The sequence below is a fragment of the Uloborus diversus genome, chromosome 7 (assembly GCF_026930045.1).
Source record: "Uloborus diversus isolate 005 chromosome 7, Udiv.v.3.1, whole genome shotgun sequence".
NCBI classification, from domain to species: Eukaryota; Metazoa; Arthropoda; class Arachnida; order Araneae; family Uloboridae; genus Uloborus; species Uloborus diversus.
The window spans coordinates 44,042,134-44,064,872 of NC_072737.1; the positions used below are offsets into that span (position 1 = coordinate 44,042,134).

At 35.7% G+C, this 22,739-nt stretch overlaps 1 protein-coding gene across 1 annotated transcript; it reads right to left on the reverse strand.

Annotated features, from left to right (window-relative positions):
• Nucleotides 1-12,046: 12,046 nt before the first annotated feature.
• LOC129226677 (tigger transposable element-derived protein 4-like) lies at nucleotides 12,047-12,748 on the reverse strand. The gene has a single exon (XM_054861307.1). The coding sequence runs from the start codon at nucleotides 12,746-12,748 to the stop codon at nucleotides 12,047-12,049; it is 702 nt and encodes a 233-aa protein (XP_054717282.1).
• Between the last annotated feature and the right edge of the window lie 9,991 nt (nucleotides 12,749-22,739).

Sequence of the window (22,739 nt, forward strand, 5' to 3'; positions counted from 1 at the left end):
CACTGGAGGCTCCGCCCTCTACTCGTCGACGCTCACCAAACCCCGAAGATTGCTTTGCAATCTCATTTCATTTGCAAAGATTTAAATCGTCAACTAGAAAGAATCATTAAAAACGCGTTACAAACCCTGTTTGAAACAAAAAGCACCCCTTTCCCGAGTTTTAAACTAAATCGTAAAAAAAAAACAGAGCTATAGATGCTAAGGGGCTCTTGAGCAGGAACGTGCACAGAAACTTCGGGACCTGTCACAAATGACTTTTGCGGGCCCTCCTCCATATTGTTTTTTCCTATCCTTCTACATACCCATCATTTAAAAAATCTCGGGTTACCTTCAGGCCCACCCCGAAAAACCTCCGTGACGTCATCAAGTTGACAAATCGCTCGCTCTCAACGAAACGAATACGAAAGACAGCGGAACGAATGTTTTTTACTTCCTTTTACAAAAAAGGAAGTATTGTATTCGCGAAAAAAATTTCACTCAAAAATCGACCGTAATGTCCATTTTACTCACCCCCGAATGAATATTGAGCTTTTTTTTCGACTCGACCACACGTTGATAAGTGCCTAAGAACGAATAGACACGCGAAATATCCATAATGATGATTCCCGAGTTAATTACAGCGAATTTTCTCGTGACGTCCGTATGTACGTATGTATGTGCGTATGTGTGTACGTGTGTATGTGGGTATGTATCTCGCATAACTCAAAAACGGTATGTCCTAGAAAGTTGAAATTTGGTACGTAACTCCTAGTGCGGTCTAGTTGTGCACCTTCTCTTTTGGTTGCATTCGGATGTTCCTAAGGGAGTCTTTTGCCTTTTTTTGGGGGGAAATCGTTGTTAATTTCGATGTAAACTCAAGTGGTGATATAATTTGTCGGACACTTGGCGATATATCGCCAGTCTTTTGGTCGCCAAGTTTTGACGTCAAATTGGCGACAAATTCAGCGATTTTTTTTTACTTCCTTTTACAAAAAAGGAAGTATTGTTTTCACGAAAAAAATTTCACTCAAAAATCGGCCTTAATTTGCATTTTGCTCGCCCCTGAATGAATATTGAGTTGATTTTTCAAATCGAGCACACGTGGATATATGCCTAGGAACGTACAGACACCCGAAATATCCATTTTGAAGATCCCCGAGTTAATTACAGCGAGTTTTCCTCGTGACGTCTGTATGTACGTATGTATGTGCGCATGTGTGTATGTATGTCGCATAACTGTAGAACGGAATGTCCTAGAAAGTTGAAATTTGGTACTTAGACTCCTAGTGGAATCTAGTTGTGCACCTCTCCTTTTGGTTGCATTTGGATAGATTTAAAGGGGTCTTTTGCCCCTTTTGGGTTGAAGTCATTGTTAATTTCGATGTGAACTCAAGTGGTGTTATAATTTGGCGAACACTTGGCGATATATCGCTAGTCTTTTGGTCGCCAACTTGCGACAAATTTGGTGATTTGTTTTTAAATTATTTTTTTTTAAATCTTTTTTCAATTTAGCCACTGTTGGTGATATTTAGAAAGTAAACTATTGAATCACATTAAACTGCCAATAATGAGAAAATGACATTAAATTGGAGTAAAAGGAAGTCATGTGATGCACACATCAGCTCGTTTATGTTTGTTCTGGAAAGAACCTTTACTACGTGCTGGCTCTGAAAAGAAGTTTTTTATGTGTTTTCGTAATAATAAATGTCCTATATAAATGGTCTTCTTTTTTTTCTTTTTTTTTTTTACATTTGCAGCTGTGAATAGAACTTTTATTTTTTTATTTGTGCGACAACTCTAAAATTTCGAAAAAGCACTTTTTACCTTAGCATTAAAATTTTTCTATAGGGATTACAATGTTTTTAACTATAAGGGATGAATATTAAGGTATATTTCTTTCAATAAACAGTGTTGTATTCATCATTGAATAATTTAATATGGCGGTATAGATGTTTTTTTTTAATTATCAATTTTGTCGCTTGACTGGTTTTGAAATAAACTATTCAATTATCCTTTTTTTTAGTTTTGGTACAGAGAAGTGAGAAGGGCTCCTTTTTAATGTTTGCTCTGAAAAGAAGCTTTTTTTTTTTCATGTCGGTTCTGAAAAGAACCTTTTTTTTTATGCTGGTTCTGAAAAGAACCAATTTTTGGCTTTTGCTGTAAAAAGAACCTTTTTTGCTGGGTTTGGGAATAACATTTGATGCAATATTATGTCCAAAAAATATTACTCGCCATCTTGAAGTGTAAAAAGTTTAGTAGTAAAAATTAGTATTTTTGCTTAATTTAGTAATTGTAGTTTTTGTCGTTTAATCCTTATTATTTTTAAAAATTGGTCTCTTTCTCGCTTTATGTTTTAAAGATTCTTTTCTTAATTCTTTCGCATTGTTCTTCAAATTTTGCATTATTATTTTGAGGGGTGTCTTCAGTTAGATATTCAAGTTGAGGAATAGCTGCACTATTATCTGCTAAATGCTCACGTACATCTACAGCAGCTTTTTAGGACTAATTATTTTTAATCTTTTTCATTTTCAATAATAGTTCCTATCCTTTTTCTCACAGTTCTCTCGATCACAGTTGTTTCTTCAGCATTTTTGTGGCCTACTGTAAGTTTAAAACTCGGCAGGGCCCCAGATTTCAGAATTTTATTGGTTTTCAAACCAAGCAATCTATTTTTCATGTCATCTTCATAATCATCTATTATAAAATGTTCGCTACTAATTCTTGCATTGCTTTCATTTATAGCATCTTTTCTTTTGCATTTTTTCAGTCATATATTCTTTAATTCTAAAACTTTTGGAAAAACGTAATAAACAATATCAGTGTTCTCCGTTTTCCGATAATAATTCTAGCAAACACTACATGAACGTAGGATTGGAATGAAGTTGCTAGTTGCTTGTCGTCAACTGCTCGCTTTGTCAACTCAGTGACGTCAAAAACTGGTTTCCCTCTTCCGAGACTAGTCGAAAGTCAGACTCGTTTTTACTAAGGAGTGGACCAGCCCTTTTAAATATCTGTAGTCCTAGAACCAACAGGTATTTTTCCCCCTCCCTCCACCCCCTGTGCACGCCCATGCTCCTGAGCATTGCAAAACGGTAGTTTTGTACGCTTGAAAAGTCGCTTTCTTTTTCATAGTTTCTAGTAACATTTTGCTCTTTAGTTAAGTGCTTGGATTGAGTTGAGCCTAGGATTTTCCGTTCGAATAGAAACCCTTGTATATGATGTTCTAGAAAGTTTTAACAAGCCTTATTTGATACAGAAAAAAAAAAAATCTCTTTCGAACGACATGGAACGTTTAGAATTGTGGGAAATCTTTCATCCCTTTAAAACATGAGATTTTATCTTAAAACGGGCTGATGTGTGCATCACATGACTTCCCTTTACTCTAGTTTAATGTCATTTCCCCATTACTAGCAATTTTAATGTGATTCAAAAGCAGGGGCGGACTGGCCCTAAAATTTTTATGTGGAAAAATATTTTTGCCGGCCCTACCCAAAAAATCTTGGTTGTATTTTTCCAAACCCAAAAAGTTTCATGTTGGGTTTTTCATTAAGAACACGCGTTTTCGAAGACGAAATGTCTTTTAACCCCGCACCTCCCCCCCTCCCCCCCGTCCCCCCCGTCTTGTAGTATGGACAACTTTTCTCTGGCTGGTAAAAGAGGACATATATTAGTTTGTTTAAAGTCATGCTTTACTTCTTTGTTCGTTTTCAATGTGTGTTGCCCCTGGGTATAGAATATCCCCAATTTTCGGGGGTCCGGGGGTTTCTCCCCCGGATTAAATTTTGAAAAAAGGTGTAAAATTTTGCATTTTGAAGCCTTATAAGGGGTAATTGGAACGAAAAAAGATCAGGAAAAAAGAGGAGAGCAAAACTTTTTTTTATGATTATTTCACTAATTAAGATAATGAAACTTGCTTTTTGTTCGACAATTCAATAACAGCAATCGACAGTCAGAAAGAGTAAGGGAGGAGAAAAGATAATGCACTGTTACTTGCTCCAACGGGTACACAATAGGGAACCCCGCTCTGCTATGCCATCTGGGGCTTCCAGAGAACGGACCTTTCGGCCGGGACCCCCCTTACCCATAAGGGAACGAGATCTAAACCACTTACGACTCTAGACACCGTGGACCCAGGTACAGACCTGACTCCGGTGGTGCCCATTGCCTACTCACTGTTCCACTCTAGCTCCAACGGGTTGCGGTACAATAAGTGTTTGGTCACCCCTCAAATCCACCAACAAATACAACAATGAATTAAATACGAACCGATCAATAGTGAAAAATGCTTTAAAAGAAATGGTGTACTGTACAGATTTAAAAAATGGGGAACGAGAGAGTTACATATTACCCATTTTTACTATTAATAATTCAAACACTTGATGAGAAATAAAACGAAGCACACTTTGCTTAGGAGCTTCAAAGACTTATTTAGTTGTTTTCAAGGACTCTAGACTCTATGTGATGTAGTTTTAGAATCCAGTCAGAAAACCACGAGATCTAATCATTTTGTTTAAAAGTCTAATCATTTTTGTTTTCGGTCTCAAAAATGATAATTTCAACATAAACCATTAAGATTCAACAACTCTAACCCTTTCAATTCGAATTTTTACATCACGTATTTTTCCAAAATAAATATTTTAATTTTTCAATGGAAATAAAATATAACAAACAGAAAATTAAACTTGTTTTTTTTTTTTTTAATTTACGCTACAACACTCTCAAATTTTAGTAATGAAGCAAATGGTATAGTTAAATAGTAAAAATGTCTCTCAATAATTTCTGCTGGTCTGTAAGAGAATTATATTTTGTGGGCTCGAATATAAAATGAATTTAAAATTTTAATTAGAAACTTAAATGGATATACTTATAAGCTTTTAGTTCTATACATATTAATTCCTGCTTTTTATAATAATGAGAAAAAAGGTTTTTGTATTCAGTATACCACAGCATTTGCAGGAAAAAAAAACTTGTTTCGAGACTACAAACTGCAATTACGTCTTGAAATTTCGTGAATTTTCAGACAAAATTTGCTGAACAATTAATTTTTTGGGCGATCACAGCAACCTCCCGTGACCTCTCATCAGGCGCCTCTGCTTAAACAACATTCTTTTTTGCATTATTTTACTTTTGTATGCATATGGAAAACACGCAATGATGTGCTTGATATCCAAACTCGTTGTTAAATTTTAAAAAAATGACTAATTGAAAAAAAAAAAACAGCACTTTTTCCCAAGTTATATTTGCATTTAATTATAAATATGCATCAAAAGTACCGAAACAATGTTCAAGTTTGAGACCTGTGATAAAATGTAAAAAAACGTTTTCAATTGTAAAGACTATATCTAAAAGCTTGGTTCGCACAAAAAGTATATGGTTTCTTAATTGCAACACTAAAAAACTGGAGTTCTTTTTATCTTTAGTTTAGGGTTATTCTAACACATCCAATAAAATTTAAATTAAAAATTCAGAGAAGAAGAAATAGAGGCGGATTTATATAAAAGTTATTCATAAAAAGCTGCGTACCGCCTACTTCTTTTTCTCTTAAATTTTCAATTGGAACTTTATTGACCGCTTCAGAATTTCTCTAAACAAAAAATATTATGATCAACTGTAATTTTTTAGTGTTTTAATCAAGAAATCATTTTGTTTCATACTTTTTAGTGCGAATCAAGCTTATAGAAATAGTTTAAAGAAATAAAAACATTTTATCTATTTCATTTTTGCGTTTTGAAATTTATTTGAGGTGTGCCTTTTTGAAATTAAAATATTATTTACTAGTTACCTATCCTTCTTTGAAAAAAAAGGAAGAAAACAACTGTATTGACTTTCGTTTGAGTATAAATGAATTGTTCATAAAGTAAGAATAGCTAATATTTACTATTCATCTATATTTTCAATATTGTTCATTTGTATGCTCGAATTTAGAAGCATTTTGAACAAGTAGTGAAAAAAAGTGCTTTTAAAAACATCCACAAATATATTGTTTATTAAGTTCAGCTTTGAAATAAATTTGATAAATTTATTAATATTTCATTCATTCATTATTTTTTGGCAAAAAATTAAAATGCAGAAGCATGATAAATGTTTTTAACAACAATTAAAAACTGGAATTAAAACGTCGGGTTTATGACGAAGAAAGTAAAATGAAAAATAGCCTTTAATAATAAAAATACCTGAACTAGGCCCCAGAGGAAATGACATACAACCCCCTCATACACAACCTTTACTCGCAGCGCAGCGAAAAGAATGAGAGGGGGTCAAAACACTCATTAAAAAAGTCATAAAAGTACTATACGTCATACAAACACAGACACACGCACATATAAATATGAAGGTGTTTTATAAGGAGGCCACGGCCGCTGAGAGTCGATGCGGAATTCGTAAAATGTATACTGCTTGGATCGACAAGAGGCCATGTCAGCCAACCTACATGTAGTTTTAAACTAGGCACCCGGCACTTGAAAGGGACTGGATCGGAATTGGAGTAGCATAAGTTTGATAAGTTTTTTTGTGAGAGTGGGCCCGGTGACCAGTTTGACAAGGAGCCCGCCTTGGCACTCGGCGGCCCTGTTTCCGACTAGGCTAACATGGCCTCGCGTCAGCACTGACCCCGGCCCCCATGAAAAGTTCTTCGGTACACCACAATACTTTAAAACCTTTCCCTGAGCTATCGGTATCCCTTTGGAGCCGTAGTCCGAAAATTTCTCTCCTGCTGCTCTGATGTCTTTTCGGGGAACCGACGCGGTCTGGCATTTCCCCTAATGCCTAAATAGCCAGTCCGCCCCTGCACTCCACAAAGTCATTGTTTCCTCCCTTCGTAACAAGATACGGCAATAATTCGGCAAGAAAAGAGTGACCACTGGATGAGGAAAACCATCTATCCTCTTCCCCCAATTACAGTTATGACTGACTCTAGAAACACGAGAGCGGCCTAGGGTCCTAGAACGGCCGGCCCAGCTAATTTTTTTTTTCAAAGAAAAATTGAGGAAAACGATACGAACACGTTGAAAAAAAGAAAACGGCCCAAGTTAGGTGCGGCCCATGTGGAATTTTCCACATCTCCCACATGGCCAGTCCGCCCCTGTTCAAAAGTTTACTCTCTAAATATCACCAACAGTGGCCAAATTGAAACCATATTTTTATTAAAAAAACCGCCAAGGCGACAAAACTTGGCGACCAAAAAACTGGCGATATATCGCCAAGTGTCCGCCAAATTATAACACCATTTGAGTTTACATCGAAATTACCAATAATTCCCCCCCCCCCCCCAAAGGATAAAAGACTCCTTTAGAAACAACCGAATGCAACCAAAAGAGGAGGTGCACAACTAGACCCCACTAGGAGTCTACGTACCAAATTTCAACTTTCTAGGTTTCATACCGTTCTTGAGTTATGCGACATACGCGCATACATACGTACATACAGACGTCACGAGAAAACTCGTTGTAATTAATTCGGGAATCGTAAAAATGGATATTTCGAGTGTCTATAGGTTCTTAGGCGAGGTATCCACGTGTGGTCGAGTTGAGAAAAAAAAAAAAAAACTCAACATTCATTCGGGGGAGAGTAAAATGGAAATTAAGGTCGATTTTTGAGTGATAATTTTTTTGCGAATACAATACTTCCTTTTTACTTCCTTTTACAAACTAGTATGTTGTGGCCATCACGAAACGTTCTTCTATATTTTTCTTTTTTTTTTCTGATCCCTCCCCATGCTTGATAATATGCAATACTTCCCAACAAAAACAAAATTACACATGCAGAAACTTGACGACCATCCCAATGTCTGAATTATTGCAAAAGCAAAGCAAAGAGCGAAAATTGAAAGTTATTTTAAAAGCCTTCCTTGAATTAATTATAAATATTTTATTTGTTAACAAACATAAGATGGCAACAGTTAAAAATTTTAAATCATTGAGATAATATTTCCGATCATTTCCATACAATTAAAATCACGAGAAATACGCAGACGACAATCTATTACGATTTATCTTTCTTATTGTTGCATTAATAAAGCTATTTTTATTCGCAAAAAAAAAAAAAAAAAAATCAACACCTCTTGGAGCGATTGGCGTCAAAATTGAACCAAAGCCTGTTTACATATGGATTAACATATATTCCAAATTTCAACCAGAACGTAGTACAGTGAAACCTGTGTAAGTTGACCACTTGCGGTGCAGTCCTTTGGTGGTCAACTTAGACAGGTGGTCAACTTATGGAGGGGGTAATGATTTTTTTTTTTTTTGTCATTTCTTGCACCATGTATTCATTTTTGATTGATTGACACTTACTCTTTCTGTTTAACTCACTTTCATTGTTTAGCATTACTTTGAAACAATATTTTAAAATGTTATTCAAATATTTTTAGAGATTATTTTCCCAGAATGACGTATAATGTGTCATGTAAATTTAAAATTTCAGTAAATAGATCAAAAAAAAAAAAAAAATCTTATTGTTTATGAAAAGTTATTCATTTGATATTAATAGTTCCTAAAAATTCATCGCTTATCAAAAATTGCAAATTTTTCTCATATACATTTATAACTCTATGATGATCTACTTTTCAACAAAATAACTCCTTATTGAATTTGGCGCGCTTACTAGACACTAGTTTTAGAAATTCCATATGTGTCAGCTAATTTTCTCTAGCTTTCTCCCTTTTCAATTAGTTTTAATATTTCATACTTTTTATCAATCTCAAGTTCAACTAACTTTCTTTTTGAAGCCATTTTATGTAAAACTATAACACAAAGAGCAACAAGCTGGACTCTCATAGTTCAAAAAAGCAGTTGAGAATGAAAATGTCGTATCTCTTAATCCTTTGCACCAGAAATACTGCAATGCAAGTAACTTTACTCTTTAGCACAATTCCATTGTTGTCACAAAATTTTACAACTGGAAAAAAATACTTTGTACTTTTCTATTGACACATGTTTTCATAAAGTAAAACAAGTTTGGGGAATAAATGGGTTCTTAATAGTTTTCCCATGTGGTTAAACTCAAAAGGAGGTTTAGTTATGCAACTGTTTCATTTAGTTAGTAAAACGCTGGTCTGGTATCAAAAATGTTCTTGGAAAGCTATAAAAAAATAATAAAATAAAACAATTTGCTAAGTAAAATTGTAAAAAATAAACCAAGTGGTCAACTTACAAAGGGTTTTTTACAATGCTCCAAACCAAATTTGGTGTTCATTAGTGGTCAAGATAGACAGGTGGTCAAGATAGAGAGGTGGTCAAGTTACAGAGGTTTTCCTTCATTATATAACATAGGACTAATTCCGTTCCTGACAAAAGCGGTCAACGTAGACAGGTGGTCAACTTACAAAGGTGGTCAACTTTACAGGTTTTACTGTATTACTTCTTGAGATAGGGCACTCACAATGGGAAAAAAGAACGGGCGATTGCGCTACTCCCTTTCTAGCTGTTGACACCAAAATAAAATCAGCTCTTATATCCACTAAGGGCTACTTGCCGATAAATTTTTCTTTCATTCCGTTCATTATTTCTTGAGATATATACAGCAGTCACCATTGACGACAAAAAACGTGCTATAGCTCAAGCCCCGTTTGAGTTATTGACACCAAAATTGAATCAGCACCTGTTCCTGTTGATGGCAACATATGGACCAAATTTTGTTTGATTCCGCCAGTTACTTCCTGAGGAATAGCAAGCACGCGTAACTCAAAAAACGTCCCATTGCTCCACCCCCCTTAGAGGAATTCGCGCCAAAAACAAATGGGCACAAGTTCACATAGAGGCACATATGTGTACCAAATTTCGTTCGATTTCATGCGGTAGTTTTTGCTGCAGAGCGGCCACAAAAAACTGGTCACACACAGACGTGACACACACACACATACACACACACACACATACACACAGACAGACAGACATTTTCCAAAAATAGTCGAAATGGACTCAGCACACCTCAGAACGTTCGAATCCTTCGAAATTCGAAAATTTGCACGAATCCAATACTTTCTTCTATATCTTACTAATATTATATATGCGAAAGTTTGTCTGTATGGATGTTTGTTACTCTTTCACGCAAAAACTACTAAACGGATTTTGATCAAACTTTACAATAATATAGCTTATGCATCAGAATAACACATAGGGTAGTTTTCGTCCCGTTATGGGGGGAAAAACCCCCTTAGGGGGGCAATAAAACACAATTTTTGTATAAATTCTCTAATATTGGGATGAAAAAATACTTGCACATATTTACATTATATGTCCATCGAAAGCTCTGATTTTTCTGCTGAAGATGGCACCTGTTCGAAATTTCTAAGTAGAATAAAAAACGAGTTATGAGCTTTTTAGATCCATGTTCGAAGGCTTTCCTCAACTCAATACAGTATTTAGTGTATCATCTCAACTCCCTGTCGATAGCGACAATTGTTGTATTGTTGACTTTCTTTGCTTTTCGTGATTGTTCAAGGCTTTTCTCAAGTCAAATCTTGAAGTAAGATTTTTGAACAAGATTGGCAAATAATACATGATTTGGCTGATGATTTTCCATTTAAACGGAACTTTAATGTAATTAATGGTTTTTATTATTATTTATGCTGATTGAACACTTACTCATTATCCAAACAACCAGCAGATCGCCAAAATTTTTGCAGAAAGATTTCCGTAGCTGATGCATTTGGCAGTTTTTTCAACGTTGCTGTTTTTGAAGCCGAAGACTACGTCATAATATTTCTCAGCTTTCACCATGTAAACAAAATAACGCCAATCAAAGAATTTTCAAAAGACTTTTTTTACTGTGTTAAATAATCCAGCAACTAAATTAGGCAAATCCATAAACAGCACAAAAACTTCCATTAATTTTCCTTTTTGCACAATTTCAAACAAACACCAAATTGTATTACTTATTTTGGTAACATTTTGGATGAAACTGTTTAGCGCCATTTTATGGTGACCAAAAATATCTCAGCATCTGGCGACGATATCTCTGTAACGAAAATTAATATCATATCGTTTTACAAAGTAAGGAAAGAATGGGGGAGCATCATCGAAGGTACCCCGAAACGACTTTCGCAAATTCGGTAAAATCGCACCAAGAGCCACAATGATTGAAATTTCCCGAAATAACTAAAGGGTCATTCCACGTCAATTCAACCAAGCCATGACACCCACCGACTCGGATTTTGATGAAACTTGGTGAGTTTAGTCCTTTAATGTAGAAAAGTATCCACATCAATTTTTCTTCTCAATCTGCTTTATTTTTCATTTTACAGCCAGTCAAAATTTTGCATTTTTCGTATTTTCCAATTTATGACGATTCTGCTCCTTGATTGAAAATAATTTGTATTTCATTTATTTTTCAGCCAATTTTTATGAAAATTTACAGTAATATTAATGAAAGTATGAGGATTTCAGAAAAAAATATAAAAAAATTCTAAGTAACATCTTAAAAGTAGAAAAAAATTATTTTCATAAATTTTTTTTCTAAAAGTATGAAATACGTTAAAGTCAATATCAACCATAGGGAATATGATAATCAAAAAAATTCTTTTTTCCTGATGATCTTAGATGTGTGTTCTGCCATTAAAAAAAATAAAATTAATGGCTTTTTCAGTTCTTTATATTTTTAGCTTAAAAACACATCTGCTTCATCGTTTTTCTTTTTTTTTTTTAATTTTTATTTTTTTATTTATTTATTTTCCCACACTACAGTAGAACCTCGGTATAACGACCCCCTATGGGACCAACATCATAAGGTCGTTGTAACGAATTGAAAAAATAATTTAAAAAATGAGCAAAGAAATGATCCGACAGTACATACCTAGTGAACACTTCTAGTGTTTATTTGCTCCATTACTGTATTTTTGAAAAAAAGTCTTTGATTGACGCATGTTTCAAGTTCATTTGGGAATTTTTCATTATGACTGATTCCATATCCGTTAGATTTTGAAGAAAATCTTCAGAATTAAATTGTCCTTCAAAATATTGACGCAAGAGCTTCTTTTTCATTCACTTCTTCAAAAACTTGGACGATTTCTTCTCCGTCGTCGGAATCGCAGATCTCTTCGTTTCCGGTAATACGGGCAATAAAATCGTCCTCACTCCTCATTCAAATTTTCCTCGCAGCACTGTAAATTTTCGTCTACCACAACATACTCATCAAAAGATAATTGATGATCCGGAAATTTCACACTGAGGAGCTGGGTCATTTCATTAGTGTCTGGAGTTTCATCTACAGGAGCATCGGGCGATAAGGGTTCCGGCAACGGTCGAAATTCAGCTGACTGATTTCCCAACTCTTTCTGAAATTCTTCTTTCGTTTTAAAGCCGGCATGACGAAAACAATGTGCGATTGTGTTTTGTGGAACATCATTCCATGCTGATTTGGCTAGATGCATAGCACCTAGGATATCAATGTCGTACGTCTTCTTGTTTTCCATAGCGGCAATCATTCTTCTGACTAACATTTTTCGATAGTTGGATTTGAAGCAATGTATAACTCCCTGATCTAAGGGTTGAAGTATTGCGGTGACATTAGGAGGGAGAAATTCCAATTTTATGGCTTTTAAATTGCCGATTGCGGGATGAGCAGTGCAGTTGTCAATAATCAGCAAAATGTTTCTTTTACTTGCAGCCATCTTCCGGTCAAGTTTTCGAATCCATTCTTCGAATAATGCACTAGTCATCCACGCTTTTTTGTTGTTTTTGTACTCAATCGGTAAAGTTTTCACTCCCTTAAAACACCTTGGGTTTGCCGACTTTCCGATTAATAAAAGAGGCAACTTCTCGGTTCCCGTCATGTTTGCCGCAAGAAGAATTGTCAATCGCTGCTTTGAACGTTTTCCTCCGTGCGCATTTTCTTTACTTTTTAGTACCAGACTTTTATCAGGCAACAGCTTGTAGTAGAGAGCCGTTTCATCTGCATTAAATACGTCGTCTGGCTCATATTTTTCAAGTAAAGTTTTCAATTGTTCTTTCCTCCATCCGTTGACTGTTGCAGTATCGACTTCAGTGGCGGATCCAGACTATGGATTTGGGAGGGGAACTTTTTTGCAGTTATGTTTTATGTAAAAATATTCATTAAGAAAAACAACATAAAAACTTAGTTTTACAACCTATCCTCAGCTTGTTCACGCTTTCTATCAAAAACCTTTTTATGCATTTCAAATTCTGATACTACAATCCTCAGATAATAATTTTAAAAAGCGCTTTGTTCATTCTTGTATTTTTAAGGGCTTAAAGAAAATAATATTTTTATTGCAGCAGTGGTCCAACGAGAAAAGAATTTTAGAAGGGGCACTCTTAAAATTTCTGCCATCTGACAGGGGGATCCGGGGGTTCTCCCCCGGAAAATTTTTGAAATTGTAGTTTTACGAACTCAGGTTTTGACGGTCTCTGATGTTACGGAGAGGAAATTTTCGGCGGGTATTCTGCGGAAATTTTTTAGAATTGAAATTTTGAAAACACTATTATAGGCGATATTTGTTTATGGTAGAGAAAGAAATGGGACTTTTTGGGGCAGCCCCCGATAGATTGTGTGGTAAAATAGATCTAAATCGATCAAACCTCTGTGCCCAATTTTTTTGAAATTGAAGATCCAAAAATGCAATTACAGACAAACTTTGATGATGTTACGAGCAGTGGGGTTCTGGGGCTCTCCCCAAAAAATAATTTGAAACTGAAGTCCTAGAAAACGAAGTTTTTAAGTGATATTCAATGATGGAGGATTTAAACGCTCTCCCCTTTAAATTATCGAAATTGTAATATTTTTATTTTCTGATTTCCTACGGGAGCAATCGGGCCCTCGTCCGGAAATTTTTCGTAATTGACGTCTTAAAAACGTGAGCAGACCATATTATTTTGTTAGCATCAGGTGTTCGGCAATTTTTCGAAATTGAAGCTCAAAAAAAAAAAAAAAAATCTTAAACGATTTTTGATGTTGTTAGAATGCGAGGTGTTAGGTAGTTCTTCCCTGGAAATTTTTCGCAATTGAAGCCCTAAATACGAGATTTGAGACGCTCTTTAAAGGTTTTAGTGGGGGAAGTGGACTTCCGATGCGTAGCATTAAAAGAAGTAGGAGGTGTGTTATGTAACTTTCTGATCAATTTTCCGCCACGATTGAAAATTTTTATTTCAAAGTTCTTTTCAAAAGAAATTTAGATTTTTTCGCGACATTCTTTTTTTCCCCTTATTAATATATCTTCGATTTCCAAGGTACGTTCTACTCTTCCCTTTAAGTGTAAGAAATGTTTTTGAACATGGAAACCCCTCCTATGAAAAACACGGGCAATGTGTCTGTTCTCCCTGGTTGCGCCACTAAACTGCAGAAGTTTTAAAAATAATGATCAACGACTCTACACCAAATAAATTATGATAACTCTACACCAAATATATACAAAACGCAGTTTAAACAGATTTGTGATCAAAAAGAATCATTTTAAAAGATTACTGGAAAACAAATAGTACTACAAAAAGCAAATAAAGCAATTAGGGAGATTAGAAATGGCTCTAAAGTGGATAAAAGGAATTAAGACTAGGAAGCTGTATTGTGCCATACCGATGAGCGATGAGCCTTTAAAATTAAGTACGATGAAAAATATTTAATCAGACCACGAACTCGAATTTACTTCTTGTAGCCTTATAACTTTTAGCATAACTAAAAAGAGCCATTTCACGGAAAACGGTAATTTTGTCCCGCACGTGACGCTTCATATATTTCATAAAAAATAATAATTTAAAAGGATGATGAACAAAATTTTGTTGCTTAAGAAATCACTAGCGCATGTGTGACTTCTTAAGCGAAGACTTTCTTTAAAAATTATTTCTCTTTTATGAAATATAGGAACTGTCACGTGCGGGACAAAATAACCATTTTCAATGGAATGGGCATATACTTTTTTTTCAGTGGTTTAAATAATTATTTCTGTGAGACATGTTTCCTTTACGTTGGAACCATAGCGTTCAAAATCTAAAATTTGTTTCGTTATTGCTGTATTAATAGAGCAAAAATATTAACTTATTCATAAGCAAGTTACCAAAGGTTGACTTTGGATGTCCCGCACGTGACGCATGTAAATAAATTTTATTTTAAATAACAAAAGTGTTTAATAAAAATATAATTGCGTCAGTAGTATCTTTGTATCAAATGTAAAGATTAAAAAAATTGCTTACCCCTGTTTCATTAAAATATTAGGAGATATGACGAAATGTTAATGAAATTTAAGCGTATTTTTCTCCCGCACGTGATGGTGGAATGGCCTTACAGATGCATTTAGTTTTTGTATATTTTTATAACTCCTAACCTCCTATCTTAACATTCTTGCAGTATCTTCAATTTTTCAGAATCGGAGCAAAACCTAAAACCTGCCACCTTTACCCATCTTCCTTTAAATATTAGACCGAGATGCAACAAAAATCAACAGAAATATGGTAAATTTGCCCCCCCCCCCCCTCCCTCCAAAAGTTGCTACCCGGGAAATTAGGAGGAGGGCAAAGGGTATCAGCTATGTACAAAAAGTAAGCCATCGGTACCGGCTTGCTGCTGCCTGAATATTCTTGAATTCATCTAGGTATGATTAATTCCCTCCAAGCTATGTTAACAAACAGAAAAAATTAATCCTTAAAGTGTCTACATCTGGTGGTTTTACCCTACTCTGTTTTTTAAGCAGTTTTAGGTTTACTTGGGATTTTGAGTTTTGGAGATGGACATTCCCCCAGTTCCCCTCTTTGAATCCGCTTTTCCTTTCTCCTCGCTTTTCCCTGCACCTTTCTTCAAGTTCTATAAAGCAGAAGAATTTTCCTGCACTCTGTTTTAAAATTTTTTAGGGACACATAAGATTTTTGGGGGAGGGGAACATTCCCCCAGTTCCCCTCCATGGATCCTCCTTTGCTATTATCTGATCGTTTTTCATGGAGCCTTTCTTCAAGTTCTATAAAACAGAATTCTCCTGCTTTCTTTTCTAAAATTGTTTGGCTACACATAAGATTTGGGGGGGGGGGGGGGGGAGAGACATTCACCCAGTTCCCCTCCGTGCATCTAACTGCCTCTAGTATTGTCTGATTGCTTCTCCTGGGGCCTTTCTTGAAGTTCAAGTTCTATAAAACAGAATTTTCCTGCTCTCTGTTCTAAAATTTTTTAGCTACACATGGGATTTTGGGGGGAGAGGAACATTACCCCAGTTCCCCTCCGTGGATCTATCTGCCTCTGGTATTGTCTGGTCGCTTCTCCTGGGGCCTTTCTTGAAGTTCAAGTTCTATAAAATCGAATTTTCCTGCTCTCTGTTCTAAAAATTTTTAGCTACACATGAGGCCATGAGACAATGTTCCCCTCCCTTTAAAATCGGGAAGGGGAACATCCCTCCAGTTCCCCTACGTAGATCCCCTTTTGCTGTTGTCTAATTGCTTTTCCTGGTGCCTTAGTTCACGTCTTGAAAAACGGAAAAATTTGCCTATACTCTGTTTCCTGAACAGTTTTAGGCACAATTGGAATTTTGTTTTCTGTGAACGGGGACGGGAGGGGGACATCTACGTGGTTCTTCTCTGTAGAGAACCGTTTTTTAATTCTCTCCTCGCTTTTCCTGAAACCTTTCTTCAAGTTCAAGTTTTAAAAAACGATAGAATTTTCCTGTATTCTGTTCTGAAAAATTTAGGTACATTTGGGGTTTTGGAGGGGGAACGTTCCCCCAGTTCCCCTCCCGTGGATCCGCGCCTGATCGACTTCCGCACTCTCACCGCATAGCTTTTTAAAAGAGAGTCCGTGCCTTTCCTTGAACTTCTCAAACCATCCATTTGAAGCTTTGAAATCTATATCAACATCCATTTTTTCAGAAAAAACCCTAGCTTTTTCTTTTAAGACATTTCCATCTATTGGAGTATTGCATGACCGCATCGTTTTGAGCCATTCCACTAAGGCTTTCTCTAAAAGCGGGAATTTTCCCTCTCGTGCACGCATTCTGGATTTTGAGACACCTGCATCATTCGCTGCTAAAATTTTATCTCTGTTTTTGAGGATCGTGAATAACGTGCTTATTTGGATACCAAACTGTCTCGCAATTTCAGCTTTTGGACATTTATTCTCATCGATCGCGGCCAAAATCTTGCACTTAATATCTATAGAAATTTGATTTCGCTTAGCCATTTTAACGAGTGAAAAGTGCAATAGGAATTTCTCAAACTTGGACACTTGGAAAAGAGAGAAGAGTGACGTACGTCCCCTCTGCAACCCCGCCACACGTCATGTTCCCGGGCATGCAGTCTCCGGCCAATTGGGAACGAGAAGAATGTCCGTTCTTACAACTCGTTTCTCGGAAATGCCTGCGACTGCTCCTCCTTGGTCTTTAGTTCCCTTTTCGTCATGCCCCCTCCCCTCCTTTAAACAAACACAAAGAGAGAAGTACAGGTTTCTTGAAGTTGCACCCACAGTACAATGTACAATAGCAAAGCCCACTTGCTCATGAGTTCTGCAGACTAAAATTGGCGGTCGCTGTAACGAAAAATGATACGCTTGGGGTCGTTGTAATGATTCAAAATTAACATTATTCCTATTGTAAAATAATTGGGACTTTTTAAGATGGTCGTTCTAACGAAGGGGTCGTTGTATCGTGGGGTCGTTATACCGAGGCTCTACTGTATTATCAAAAAATGTATGTATTTAAAAATACAAATATCTCAATAATTTGCACATGAAATACTCTTAATTTTTATTTTAATCAAAAAAATGCAATTTTTTTTTTTACAAATTGCATTACATAGTACACTAGTGCAGCCAGAAATACCTTCTGGAGGGGGTTTTTGGACCAAAAATACCTTCTGACAGGGTTTTTTTGATTGACAATACTTTCTGAAGGGGATTTCTTGATCAAAAAAAGGGCATTTTTTATCAACAAACATATTTGTATGCCCACTTGTTAAGAGAAACTCCATCTGAACAAATTTCATGAACTCCTTTTTTACATACACTACAAAGCAAGTTGCATAGTTTATTCCATTGATTTTTTTTACTGTGTAATTCACACTGTAGCAAGTTTCACCCAGAAAATTTTTCTTTAGTAAAAATATTTTTTCCCGTCCCTGTTATATTTTTGGTTGCCAATCATTCCTTCTCTTTTTCATCATTAAAAGCTCATAGGAAATTTTTGCTAACAAACACGGGAATTCCTTGTCCCACTTTAATAGTGAATCAGGCGTTCGCATATGCTCTATGTAGTGTTTCCATTAAGTTTAATCGGATTTTCCGATCAAAAGCTACTGAGAAAACAAAAGTATTTATATGCTTTCAACTTCATATACCCTGTATCCATAAGTGTAACTTCTTCAGCACTCTATGGAACCCCGCGCCATGCAAGAGACAAATGAATAAATGATGAGTAAACAGCACATGAATTATAAACTTCAGCTTTTACAATAGTATTTTTGAGAACCCCCTTTCTACCACTCAGCCCTCAGGAACCCCTAGGGGTTCGCAAACCACTGGTTGGGAAATATGTTGATGAAGAAGGATTTGTGTTTCACTTTTGCAGTAGGAGAACATTTCACAGGCTGGAAGAAAGATGAGAAGAGAACACGTTTGAATAGGCTACTATGTCAGTGGCACAGCGAAGGGGGATGACCCCCCCCCCCAAAGGCATTGGTTTTAATATACATGCGTATTCTAATACAATAGTTTATGCATATGAAAGGACTGTTTTGGTGAAAAAATCCCCTTTCAGAAGATATTTTTGATCAAGAAATCCCCTTTAGAAGGTATTGTTGATCAAAAAACCTCTCCTGAAGGTATTATTGATCCAAAAAACCCTTCCAATAGGTATTTTTGGTCCAAAAACCTCCTCCAGAAGCAAGGGCGGCTGGTGCCCCAAAAAAGTGGGGGGTCAAAGGAGGTGTGTGGGGGGGGAAGCAGGTTTGGTGGGCGACACACCCTGAAAGCTAAATTTTTTTTTCAAAAAGAGTCCAATTGAATTTTTACGTCATTATTGATGAATTGACCCTGTTCCAAAAATTCGAGAAACGGACTCAAAAAGCGGGTGGCCACAGAAGATTTTCTCCTACCAAAATCAAAGTTCCATTTTAATTTTGACGGAATAATGACATGAAAAAAGCTTAAAAAAGGCACTTATTAAGTCAATTCTTTCTTTAAACACGTGTATAGATCATCAATCATTTTCCATTTGACCCTTAGTTTTGAACTTAGAAAAGTGGAGGGGCAAAGTCCCTTTACTGTTGAAAGTGAGAGGGCGATTGCCCCCCTTGCCCCCTCGTACGAGCCGCCTCCAGAAGGTATTTCTGGCTGCACTAGTGTACTATGTAATGCAATTTGTAAAAAAAAAATAGCATTTTTTTTTCATCATCATCATAGTTGGCTCGACAGCCCAGGGTGGGCCAAGGCCTTCCTTTGGAGAATCTTCCAAGACGTCCTACTTTTTGCCTGGGTTTTCCAATTTTTAGCATTTTTTTTAATTAAAATAAAAATTAAGAGTATTTTATGTGCAAATTATTGAGATATTTGTATTTTTAAATACTTCCATTTTTTGATAATAGTGTGGGAAAATAAAAAAATTAAATTAAAATAAAAAAAAGAAAAAAATGAAGCAGATATATTTTTAAGCTAAAAAAATAAAGAACTGAAAAAGCCATTAATTTTATTTTTTTTAATGGCAGAGCACACATCTAAGATCATCAGTAAAAAAGAATTTTTTTGATTATCATATTCCCTTTGGTTGATATTGACTTTAACGTATTTCATACTTTTAGAAAAAAAAATTATGAAAATAATTTTTTTCTACTTTTAAAATATTACTTAGATTTTTTTTATATTTTTTTCTGAAATCCTCATATTTTCATTAATATTACTATAAATTTTCATAAAAATTGGCTGAAAAATAAATGAAATATAAATTATTTTCAATCAACGAGCAGAATCGTCATAGTTTGGAAAATACTAAACATTCAAAATTTCGACTGGCTGTAAAATGAAAACTAAACCAGATTGAGATGAAAAAATTGATGTGGATACTTTTCTACATTAAAGGATTAAACTCACTAAGTTTTATCAAAATCCGTGTCGGTGGGTGTCAAAATGCCATTTTTTTGGTTGAATTGCCATGGAATGACCCTAAAGCAAGTATAAGGGGATTACGAGCGCAGCTACTTTTTTTTAATCACTTCGTACTTCATTAGCCATACAGAGAAGGTTTTAGACTCCATGTTAAAAAAAAAGTATCAACAGATTAATCTTTTTAAATATGAGAAGATTAATTTCATGTTTTTTAAATTTGTATATGCTTAAATATAGTGCTTTCGTTTCTAAATCAATACTACTTTGTTCTTTATACTTATTGCTATTTTAGTTTTATGGGTAAGGAAGAAACTCGATTTTTAATCACGTCAAAAAGATGTGTTTTAAATTCTTTCACTTAAAACAGAAAACAAAAGCAAGTAACGATTTTTTCTAATAATTATTACTCACCCAGGCAACGCCGGGTATTTTTGCTAGTATTAGATATAGAAGAAAGTAAAAAGGAAGTATTGTATTCGCGAAAAAAATTCACTCAAAATTCGGCCTTAATTTCCATTTTGCTCACCCCTGAATTAATGTTGATTTTTTTTTTCAACCCGACCACACGCGGATAAGTGCCTAAGAACGTATAAACACCCGAAATATACATTTTGACATTCCCCGAGTTAACAGCGACGTTTCTCGTGACGTCCGTATGTACATTTGTATGTATGTGCGTATGTGCGTATGTATGTCGCATAACTCAAGAACGGTATGTCCTAGAAAGTTGAAATTTGGTACGTTGACTCCTAGTGGGGTCTAGTTGTGCACCTCCTCTTTTGGTTGCATTCGGGTGCTTCTAAAGGGGTCTTTTGCCCCTTTTTGGAGGGAAATCATTGTTAATTTCGATGGATACTCAAGTGGTGTTATAGTTTGGCGATATATCGCCAGTCTTTTGGTCGCCAAGTTTTGTCGCCAACTTGGCGATTTTTTTTTTGAGCAATCACGATTGCTTATTGCTTTCATTTGACTGTTTTTGGCGTGCTATCATTTTTCCCACCGGCGCGGCGCCACCCTCTGCCAGCACCACCCGTCGCGTCGGCCGGCCTCACGATGCTGCTCCTCTAGCGAAAACCGTCTCCAGGTTGCATCCATGTCCTACACACACACGCATACATACACGCACACACAAACACATACACACACATACACAAACACCACCATACACACACATACACAAACACATACACACACGCATGCATACAGACACCTACACATACACACAACTGCCCACACATTCATGCCTGCACACAGACACAAACACATATGCTTACACACACACACATACACATACCCCGCCCCCACGCACACAAACACTCATACACACAACTACCCACACACTCATGACTGCAAACAGACACAAACACACATGCCTACCACACATACACATACCCCCCCCCCACACACATACAAACACACACTCGTGATTGCGAAAAACATAATTTGAATTCAAGATGACAAAATTCAAATTAATTTTTCTTTTTTTTTTTTAAATCTGGTTTTATTTTGGCCACTGTTGGTGATATTCAGAGAGTAAACTATTGAATCACCTTAAAATTATCAATAATGGGAAAATGACATTAAATTGGAGTAAAAGGAAGTCATGTGATGCACACCTCAGCTCGTTTGTAAAAGGAAGTAAAATAATTAAAAAAAAAATATTCGAAATTTAAAATAAAAAACCCCAGTTGCAAACCCCCGGCATCTCGAAATAATTTTGCACCAAATTTCAAGGCTGTAGATACTACCTATGCGATCATGGGCGGATTTAGGACTAAGTTCCGAGAGGTGGGGGCAGTTTTTTTTTTTTTTTTTGAGCAACGTTAGTTGTAATCAAGGCTGGATTTAGACTGAACATGGCACAAAGCTATTTCAAGTTTTGGGTCTCTTTGTAGTCCGGACAACTTTTCTGTCGGTGGCGAAAAGGGCCATTCTATAAAGGTCCCCTCTCCTATGTTGTTTTTTCCCTGTGATACATAACGTCATGCCTTACTTTTTTGTGTATGTTGTTTTTATTAACGTGTTGCTTGCTGCTGTCTTTTTGAATTGATCTTAAGAGGGGAAATGAGATTTCTTTAAATTTTAGGGGGTCCGGGTTCCCCCCCCCCCGGAGGAATTTTTGTAAAATCGATGTAAAATTCTGCATTTTGAAGCCTTATAATTGGAACTACAAAAACCTCGCGAAAACATAGGCAAACATACTCATTTGCAAATTGCGATAATACGCAGTAAAAATTGTTTTGGGGTCGACAAATCAATGGCAGTGTTCGTCAGAGAGAAAAAAAAAGAACAAGAGAGAACAGATGATTATGCATTGTTATTTGCTTACATCGGCTGTCAGTTCAATTCAATTCAACGCCTCCAAACCACCCACAAATACAACAATGAATTAAATAGAAAATGATCAGTAGAAAAACATGCTTTAAAAGAAATTGTGTACAGATTTCGAAAATAGGTAATTAACATGCTGCCTATTTGGACAATTCATAGTTTATACACTTGATAAGAAATAAAATTGAAGCACGCTTTGCTTAATAATTTCAAAGACTGATCTAATTCTTTTCAAGGACCCAAGAACAATTAAGATTATTTAATTCACTTCATTTGCTCTTTCTAGTCTGAAATTTAGTACTAGATTGTACAGTTTTATTGTTGTAACTTTGTAAGAGTAACTATTTTAAGTTAAAAAAAAAAAAAAATATGGATTTCCCACTGCACCAACTTTTTTTTTCAATTACTAG

What these genes read in the sequence shown, in the direction of transcription:
- LOC129226677 (XM_054861307.1), bottom strand. Translation starts at nt 12,748, where the DNA reads ATGACGGGAACCGAGAAGTTGCCTCTTTTATTAATCGGAAAGTCGGCA.